Source organism: Apodemus sylvaticus, chromosome 1 (genome assembly GCF_947179515.1).
Source record: "Apodemus sylvaticus chromosome 1, mApoSyl1.1, whole genome shotgun sequence".
NCBI lineage: Eukaryota > Metazoa > Chordata > Mammalia > Rodentia > Muridae > Apodemus > Apodemus sylvaticus.
The window spans coordinates 162,734,626-162,745,171 of record NC_067472.1 but is presented as its reverse complement, the minus strand read 5'-3'; the positions used below and the strand labels follow the sequence as shown (position 1 = coordinate 162,745,171).

The following is a 10,546-nucleotide window of genomic DNA, read 5'->3' as shown; positions in this document are numbered from 1 at the left end:
TTTTTGTATTGCTTTAATGAGATGTCTGATAGTGGTATTATCTGAATAGTATTTAGCTCATGGGTTTGGAGCTGAAGAATGACAGATGTGCAGCCTGGGGGTTTTGTGGCTATGTCACATGTGATGGTTATTGATATTCTTGCAGAAATATATGTGGCAGAACATTTTATGGTAAGATACAATGCCAGAAAGACTTGGGGACATGCTGCCCCCTTTCTCTGACAGCTTGTTCTGCTATGGAATAGCTGAGGCCCCTCTAGATTTAAAATAACTATTTTAGAATTAAATATAAATATTTAGAATTAAAGTAGCTTCCATATGTGATACCTCAAATGGCCCAGTTAAGTGTGACTAGGCTCTTACCTTTCCCTCTCAATATTGTCACACTAGGAGCCAGATGCCTAGCATCTGTCTGAAAGACAAACTCAAGCTATATCTGAAACATAACACAATGTCAGATTTGAATATTTCAAATCTTCATTTCACTCACAAATCAAATGAGAACTGTTTGGGGGACATTGTTGACTTTTGAGCTACATAAAAAGGAAGTATTTACTGGAAAAACCTTTGCAGTATGAATACTGTGTTATATACCTTTCAATGGGCTTTGATTTTTGTTCTCCTCTTTTGCATGAAGAAGTCCACACTCAGGAAATCTAAATGACACAGTCATCATTGGTTAATTTTCATGATGTGCTTATAAGTGTAAAAGTTAAGTGTTTTTAAGATCACCTCCTACAAAACAAAGATATTAACATGAAAATAATTATCAAAACTTCATTCTGACACTGAAATTTAACCCAAAAATTTATAGAAATTTGAAGAAAAATGAATTAGAAATATATCCTAGTAATAGCAACAGTATCCACAAGGATCTCATACATGCCACGCACATACATCAGCTTGTTTAATGCTTTTATACCTTAAGAGATGGAGATGGCATGGTACTATTGATGTGTCAGCTTGGTGCAGGAATTGTGGAAAAAAAAAAAAAGAATCCAGCCTATCACTGGCAAGGCAATGGCCTGTTCTAATCTGGTGGAAACTCTGACCCAGAGTTCTGAAAATCTCTCCACCCAGCTCAGTAAGTTCCCACTGGCAGGTCGCTACCATGCCAGCCCCAATGCTTCCAAATTCCCACAGCCTTTGGGGTGCACTTCTTGCAAACCCATACTTTGCTGCCATGCCTTTTTCTCTGGAACCCAGTTGAGTCACTACTTGAAGGAAAACACCACACAAACTTAGTTCAGAATCAACAGGTAACTCAATCATTGGGCTCAATAACTAGCATCCTAATCTTGTAAACCATATTAAATAAAAATCCTACAGTGCTGAATCCTCCAGGATTCACCATCTAAATCGGGGGCCACTTGTTAGCTACATATTGTCCTCCAAGCTGTCCCAGTCCAAAAAGCCATATCTCTCTCCTGCCTCCCCTCTTCTTCCTGATCCAGAAATCCCACCTACTCCTCACCCAGTAGGAGTCCCCTGAAATCTTTCTTCATAAGGAGAAGGTTCTGCACATCAGTTGAAGACTTTGTGTTCATGCAAGGGAAGCTATGGATGTTGTGCTTGTTTGCCACAATGCATGATCTCCCTGTGTACATATAACCACCATTTACTTGTAAAGAATACACTCTGAGGACAAGTGGGAGCCTGAAAGTGCAGCTAATAGTAAACCCTGTTATTTTTTTATATCATCCTATGCTTAAGTTTAATTTCTAAATTAGTCAACATAAGAGATGAACAGCTATGGCTAGGGGCAAAGAATGACTATCAGCCACAAACCATAATAATCCTATGTGAATGTGGACTGTCTCTTTCCCTCATTATGCTTAATGCTATTGTTCTCAGCCATCTAAGAGCATAAACATCAGTGACTTGCCCAATCATTGAAGAGATTGGAGCTTCCTAAGTCACTGTCAACTGTGGGGTTTCTGTGGGTTGTATTGGTTCTTAGATTGTGGTAATTTCATATTTTCTACATTACCAGAATATATGATAATGCTTCTTGGAGTTATGTTTGTTGGAGATAGTCTGTAAATAGTAACCTCCTAGGAAGAGCAACAATATAAACCAACCAGACCCCCCCCCTCCAGAGCTCCCAGGGACTAAGCCATCAACAAGGAGTACACATGTAGCAGGTGATTCCCTTTTCAGGCATCAATGGGAGGAGAGGTCCTTGGTTCTATGAAGGACCTATAGATGCCCCAGTGTAGAGGAAACAAGGGCGGGGAGGTGGGAGTGGGGTGGGTGGAAGAACACCCTCATAGAAGCAAGGGGAGAGAGGATGGGTTTCCTGGAGGAGTGGAAACCAGGAAAAGAGATAACATTTGAAATGTAAATAAAGAAAATATCCAATAAAAATTAAATAAAAGAAACATTTTATATCATCCCTACTGGGCTATTTCTCCAAAAACATATTGTTGCATAGGAAGTTATTGACATGAGAGATATTTCTCAGTGTATTTTCAAATTAAAGTCCTTAGAGATTAAAAATCAAGTTCCACATGTAGTAATCTTCATTGGTTACAACTTGCTGTGAGTGTGTGTATGCATGACTATTCATGGGTGCTTGGAGAGTGACTTTGTCTGCTTTAAAAGTGATAGCACTCTGGAAAATACAGAAAATAATATCATCTCACACACGAAGAGAGCAAACAAGTAAATGTCCATGGTTCCCATCAGATGATCATTTGGAGGGATTTGGCTGGCTTGATGAGTACATTGATCAGAGTTACAATTGTTTCCTAGCGATTGAGATTATGTTTTTTTATGATCATCAGTTTTTTAGAGAGAAACAAAATAGCCTTTGGATGCTGATTTGAACAGGTTAGCTCATGGTACTTATTTTTCTTTAATTTTGTGGGTCTGTTTAATTCCTGTTTCTTCCTTGTGTAGACTTTTGAACAAGACAAGTCAGCATATTTTTTTTTCTTATTTCTTCTAGGCTTAACAGCCAAAGAACTAGACTATGCTCTCCAACAGAGTGAGGTAAGTTGAATGTCTGTGTATTAGCTTCACGATATACATAAAGTACAAATATTAAGTCAAATTTAGCACCTCAGTCCTGTAGCTGCCTCAAACTCTACATAGCCATTCCTGTAATGCACTGTCCGCTCTTTCTCTTACTTGCTCATCTTGTAAGGTGAAGCAAATTCCATTCCTCACTTACTATTGCATATAACATGAAGTGTCTATTGCTGTGGGTGATTACTGAAATGCTACTCAAATTGCCCCAGTGGCAGGGGCACATGTTCCTTGCTACCTTCACCAGTGTTCTGAGTTCCCAAATGAAACACACACACAGACACACACACACACACACACACACACACATACACACACACACACACATATATACACACACACACACATACACACACACACACACACACACACACACACACATGCCTTTCTATTTTAATATCAACTCAATGGTTGGGCCATTCCCAAGCTTCCACATTGCTAACACCACCACCCCATACTCCTGAGTTATTACTAAAATCCATATTCCATCTTTGCTACCCTAGAGCCAATTGTGGGGCTCCCTGGGGCCAGTCCTCTCTGGCTCTTACATGTTTAGTATGCTCTCTCTTTTGTAGCTACAAACCTGGATCTTATTCCTTTCTTAGGATGACAATTCACCTCCTTTTTCTCTCTCAGTCCCTTTGCCTGCAAATCCTAAAGTCCTGCCTCTATCTTCCTGTCCAGCCATTGGCCACCAGCAATTTTATTTACCAATCAGAACCAATTAGTGGCAGGGAATCCATCTTACATGTGGATTCCCATGCAATTTGGGGAACCCAAATAACATAATTCAAGCATTTGGCCAAATTCACATTTCCCTTCTTTTGTGCATTTAAAGAGCCTTTTCTCATGTTCTCCTGCATTTCTTTAAGTGTTTTTGTGTTTCCTCTTTAAGGGCTTTTACCTGTTAACCCATGTTCTCCTATATTTCTTTAAGGGAGTTATTTATGTCCTTCTTGAAGTCCTCTATCAGCATCATGAGATCTGATTTTAAATCCAATTCTGGTATGGTGGAGTATCCTGGACTTGCTGTGGTGGGAGAACTGGGTTCTGATGTTGCCAAGTAGCCTTGGTTTCTGTTGGTAGGGTTCTTGCGCTTGCCTTTCGCCATCTGGTTATCTCAGTTAGTTGGTTTTCCTGTCTCTGGCTGGAACTTGTCCCTCCTGTGGGCCTGTAAGCCTGTGTCTATACTCCTGGGAGACCAACTCTCTTCTGGAATGCACAGGTAGAAGCCCTTAAAGAGAAACACAAAAATCCCTTAAAAATTACAGGGAAACACAAACAGACAAGTGAAGGAACTGAACAAAACCATCCAGGTTCTAAAAGTGGAAGTAGAAACAATGAAGAAATCACAAAGAGGGACAACTCTGGAGATAGAAAACCTTGAAAAGAAATCATGAGTCATATATGCAAACATCAACAACAGAATACAAGAGACAGAAGATTCTCAGGTGCTGAAGATACCATAGACAGCATTGAGTCTACAGTCAAAGAAAATGCAAAATGCAAAAGGCATGTAACCCAAAACATCCAGCAAATCTAGGACACAATGAGAAGACCATACCTAAGGAATATAGGTATAGAAGAGAACGAAGATTTACAACTTAAAGGCTCAGTAAATATCTTCAACAAAATTATCCGCCCCTAACCTAAAGAAAGAGATGCTCAGGAACATACAAGAAGCCTTTAGAACTCCAAACAGAATGGACCAGAACAGAAAGTCCTCCCATCACATAATAATCAAAATACCAAATGCACTAAGTAAAGAAAGAATATTAAAAGCAGTAAGGGAAAAGGGCAAGTAACTTAAAAAGGCAGACCTATCAGAATTACACCAGACTTCTTACCGGAGACCATAAAAGCTGGAAGATCCTGGGCAGACCTCATACCGACCCTAAGAGAATACAAATGCCAGCCAAGACTACTATATCCAGCAAAACTCTCAATCACCATAGATGGAGAAACCAAGATATTCCATGACAAAACCAAATTTACACAATATCTTTCCACAAATCCAGCCCTACAGAGGATAATAGATGGAAAACACCAACAAAAGGAGGAAAACTACACCCTAGAAAAAGCAAGAAAGTAATCTTCTTCCAACAATCCCAAAAGAAAGTAAACACACAAACATAAAAATAACACCAAAAATAACAGGAAGCAACAATCACTATTCCTTAATATCTCTTAACATCAATGGACACAATTCTCCAATAAAAAGGCATAGACTAACAGAAGTATTTTTCATGTAAACCTTCAATTTTATCAAAAAATGTTTGTAATTCCTCTTCCAATTAATTTAGTAATGTTTTCATGTCTACCAATTTATCTGTATTATTTTCCATGATAATCTTCAATTTTAACATGTTTTCTATATAAAATATTTTCTATATAAAACATTTCTGATAAAATTTCTTCAATTTTATCAGAAATATATTCCATGTAAATCTTCAGTTTTATCAGAAAATGTTTAAAATTCCACTTTCAATAAACTTAGAAATATTTTTATGCCTATCATTTTATCTATGTAATTTTCCATGATAATCTTCAATTTTAACATGTTATTCTATATTTTTCAACAATTTTATCAGAAATATATTCCACATAAATCTTCAATTTTATCATAAAATGTTTTTACTTCCTTTTTAAATTAATTTAGCAATGTTCTTTTTGTTTACCATTTTACTCTTTAATTTTCCATGAAAATTGTCAATTTTAAGATGTTTTTCTTTATATTTTTTTCATTTTGTCAGAAATATTTTACATGTAAATATTAAATTTTATCATAAAATGTTTTACTTCCTTTTTCAATAAAAAGAAAACAAACAAGTCTGCCCTACAAATAAATTAAAATTGTGACTACAACAACAAAAAAAGGAGCCTTTCCCCTCAGATATGCAATTAACATAGTTATAACAGTTGTGTAAACTATAAGGTATGATATAGACTAATAATGTCCAGTCTATCTACTTTTTCAATTTAGGTACATTATTCTAACACCTATCCTAACTTAAAGAGTTTACAATTCTATACCTGAATTATGTTTTGATATTAACTTGCATTAAAATCCATGAGAAAACCATCCTTTCAAATCTACAACATCTTTCTCAAAGCTAAACAACATAAGTTTGATTATGAGATTATAACTAGGCTTCAACCCCATCATGATCCAACAATGAATTAAATATGATCTGAATATATAAGAAGCACAAAACCATAGCTTCCAAAACATAAACAATTTTCAGAGACAGCTGATTACCTGGACAGCTCCTATTCCTCAAAACATTGCAGCATCTGTCTTCAGCATTCTGCCCCAGAACCATCTGACAGACCTTAAGTGAGGTAGGAATTATGAACGACTAGCTTACTCTGTATTGGCAGAGCTGAGCTGTCAACTATTCCACATCGATGTCCTTTCCTGGACAGTACTTTTTTTTTCTGTAGATGTATTAGAACAATTCTTGACCAGTGGCTACATTGCCACAACTGGAGCAACTCTATATGGATGTTATAATGTTCAATATCTTCTTTGAAATATGAAGTGGGTATTGTCAGGAACAGACATGTCTCCTAGTCAAAATCCAATAATAATGAAATGATTATAAATGCCATATATTGTGGGTTTCTGATGCTTGTGAAGACTATCCATATATAGTATATCAGAACTGTTAAACCTTGACTGCTATTAGCTATTTCTATTTGAATAACATTGAAGACATTTTATTATAATTAAATAAAAAACTATTATAACCATGAGGTTACTATCTAGCCTTTAACTTGCATTACTTATTTATCCTAAACAGTTTGTAATAGCAGCTATAGAAGTACTGGATCAAAACCTTGTATTCTTAAATGTGTTGCATAGGCACAATTCCTATCTAAGAGTAACAATATTAATTTCAAAGTTTGTATCAATATATAAATCTTTATACCAATGAAAATCTTAAACCTGTATCAACACATAAATTCTGTACCAATGTAAAAAATTATAACTTCAATTTTACTTGAAATATAAATATTTCTACCAATGTAAGATTATGGCTATACAATGCTTTAATGATAATTTTAATATTCCATCCTATTTACCTAAATTCTTATAATATTACTATAACCCCCTTTTCACCTTCAACCTCCTTCCTTTCACCTAGGAAAGAAAGAATAGAGAAGAGGAAAGGAAAGTCTGAGCTCTCTATTTAGTTTTTTCCATCTTCAAAATTATGACCATTTCCAAATTATCCTTTAAAATGATAATCTATAATTTGTAAAATAAACATAAGCAGACACTCAAACCCAAGGAACTGGGATGACAATGATGACTCGCTGTGGCTTCTTCCTGCTGAATTGAGGCAATTCACACAACTGGAGCAACTCTATATGGATGTTATAAGGATGTTATTATTTTTTAAGGAATGGGGAAGGGTAGGAAAACTGGGAAAAAATGGTCAGACTTAAGAAAGCTAGATTTAGCATCTATTACCCATATCCAGTCTCTGTATGCTTAAATGGCTCAGGGCTTGACTGAAGTTCTGATTGGATCCTGGAAGGCTGGAGAAACTGAGTGAATCACCAGCTATTCCTCAAGCAGTTCTAGAATCAAGTTTTTTTTTTATTAGATATTTTCTTTATTTACATTTCAAATGTTATCCCCTTTCCTGGTTTCCCCTCCGAAAATACCCTATCTCATCCCCCCATCCCCATGCTCATCAACTGACCTACTCCTGCTTCCCTGCCCTTGTTTTCCCTGTGCTGTGGCATCAAGCCTTCTAGGGGCCAAAGACCTTTCCTCTCTTTGATGTCTAACAAGGCCATCCTCTGCTACATATGCAGCTGGAGTCATGAATTGTTCCATGTGTACTCTTTGGTTGGTGGTTTAGTCCCTGGGGGCTCTGGGGGTTACTGGTTGGTTCATATTGTTGCTCCTCCGATGGGACTGAAAGCTTCAGCTCCTTGGGTACTTTCTCTAGCTCCTCCATTGGGGTCCTTGTGCTCAGTACAATGGTTGGCTGAGAGCACCCATCTGCATTGAAAGTCAGGTGGAATAGCAGGTCATTTCATCATCCCCACCAATTAATCTTGTCAGAACTTCTCATTCTGCAATATATAAATCTTACAATCAAAACTTTAGTAGTATTAATATATTCATATAGATTGTACAAAGTGCAAACTTTAGTTAAGTATGAAATTTTTTGCTCCTTATTTGAGCAGGTGAAAGACAGCTGTCTTTTTTATGTGTTAATTTGATCAATAACCAAACTGTAATACATCTTTATTCATGCAATATGAAGGATGGCATGATGAATCTTAGAGATTCCACAACCAACAAGATTTATTGTCTAATTTTAGCTGAAGTTTTTGCCAGAGACATCTTTATGTCTAAGTAAGTTACATTGCTGTTTCCATGTGGAGGAATCAGTAAATCATGTTACCTGTCCAGTGTGATCTTTTCGAAATTTTTCTTTTCGGTCTTTAGCCAAGATCTTCAGGGGTCCTCCCTATTATATCTGATCAACTTGCTTTGAAATGGATCCAAAGCCTTTTCTTCTTTTCTATTAACACAAATACAGAGCCTCTCTCCAAAAATAGCATGTACTTATTCTAGCAACCAAAATCATCAAAAGGATAGATTGAGTCAAATTAGCAGCCTCCTTTCTCTTTAGGCCTGCTCTATGCTTTCCTCTCTCCCAGAGGATATTTAATATCATAACCACCATACTTATAACCACACATATTTTGATAATTAAAACAATTCAAAGCAATTAATACAATCTAAACAATTATTAGTATCCACTGAAAAGTGCTCCTTCACTATTTTCTGCCTTGTTCTTACATGATTAAGTCTTAATAGTGAGATCAAGGCCAAAATTTCTCCAATCTGTCTGAGATAAGATTATTCTCTCTAGCTCCCTGCCCTGACCTACATGAAATCAAAAGGCTTCAACTTATTTATTCATTTATGTATGCTTAAATTCTGCCTTCTGTGGAGATTAATATCTGTGTGTACATATATATGTATATATATATATATAACCGTTCTCTTTATAAGAGTTAATTAACATAAGGCAATCTAAACTATTATTATTATCCACTAAAACAGTGCTCTTTTACTATCCTCTGTCTTGTTCTTACAGGATTAATTTTTAATAGTGAGACCAAGGCCTAAATTTATTTATTCATCAATATATAAATACATATATACATACACAGGAATATATATATGTACATATATATATTTATTCCTTTCATCTATATATATATTCCTTTCTCTTTATATATCTTGAATTAAAATCCTTTCCTATGTATTTAACCTCAATTAAATTCCCTTCTACTTTCAGTATAAGCCTATTTCCAGGCTGTTAATTTGTCATACCAGGCTAAGCAGTCCCAGAATTCCTGTGGAGCTTACATTCGAAGAACCCAGTTGCCTGCCCTAGCATAGACTTTTTAAAATTTCCTTTAAAGCATTTTTCTCCTTTCTATCTTTAAAAGCAAATCAATTTTCATTAATTCTCCCTTCTGCCTTTTAAACAATGCAAGTCCCTTTATTCCTATCTTGTTCAGGCCTGTTCTCTTCAGCCTGCTTTATCTCAGCAGGATCTCTCAGCATCTGTGGCTCGAGCTCCCCCCAGCAGCCCAGAACACTGAAACAACATCTAGCTGAATCCTTAGTCCAGCACTCACATCCCTGGGTTGGCCTGGCTGTGTCCTAGCCTCAAGCCACAAACCTCAGAATTATGCATACCAATTCAGCACGCCTTTTGTCCTTCTTCCAAACCTGTGCAGCATGGGGAGGAACCACAGGGCTCTGTTCCACTCAGCTCATCTTGGCTGAGAAACCAATTCACTCCACCTCCTAATTTTATAGCATGTCATGAGTTTTCCATTTGGGAATTTCCAATTAATTTTTAATAGTGAGTTCAAGCCTAGCAAATTGGATGCCATTTGCTTCAGTAGTCAATTAATACTGCTCAGATCACCTCGGCAGCAACACACATCCCTATTCTGAGTTCCTGAATGAAACACACACACACACATACACACACACACACACACACACACACACACACACACATACACACACACACACACACACACACACAACACACACCTCAATGGCTGGGCCATTTCTAAACTTCCACATTGCAAACGCCTCCCTTCAGACCCTCCTGAGTTATTACTTACCTAAATCTATATTCCATCTTTGCTACCCTAGACCCAGCTGGGAGGAGGGAGCGGAGCCGCTCTTCCCCAGATCTTACATAATTGGTATGCTCTCTCTTCTGCAGCTCTCAAGCCTAGATTTTATTCGTTTCTGATTTTATTATGGCATGGCGATATTCCTCCTCCTTCTCTCTTGGTCCCCTTGCCTTTGAATCCTAAAGTCGCACCTTTGTCTCCCTGCCCAATCATTGGCTGCAGGGAAATTTACTTACCAGTTAGAATCAGCTGGGGGCAGGAATCCTCATCGTCTTACATACGGATTCTCATGCAATTTTTGGGAACCTAAATAACATAATGC

At 37.0% G+C, this 10,546-nt stretch overlaps 1 protein-coding gene across 1 annotated transcript in view; it reads left to right on the top strand.

Annotated features, from left to right (window-relative positions):
• The first annotated feature begins 1,020 nt into the window (after positions 1-1,020).
• Positions 1,021-10,546, top strand: part of Ano5 (anoctamin 5) — a 69,552-nt gene continuing 60,026 nt past the window's right edge. Inside the window, exons 1-2 of the mRNA XM_052189430.1 lie at positions 1,021-1,084; positions 2,951-2,994. Coding sequence (XP_052045390.1) covers positions 1,021-1,084; positions 2,951-2,994 — 108 coding nt within the window. The remainder of the gene's footprint in view (positions 1,085-2,950; positions 2,995-10,546) is intronic.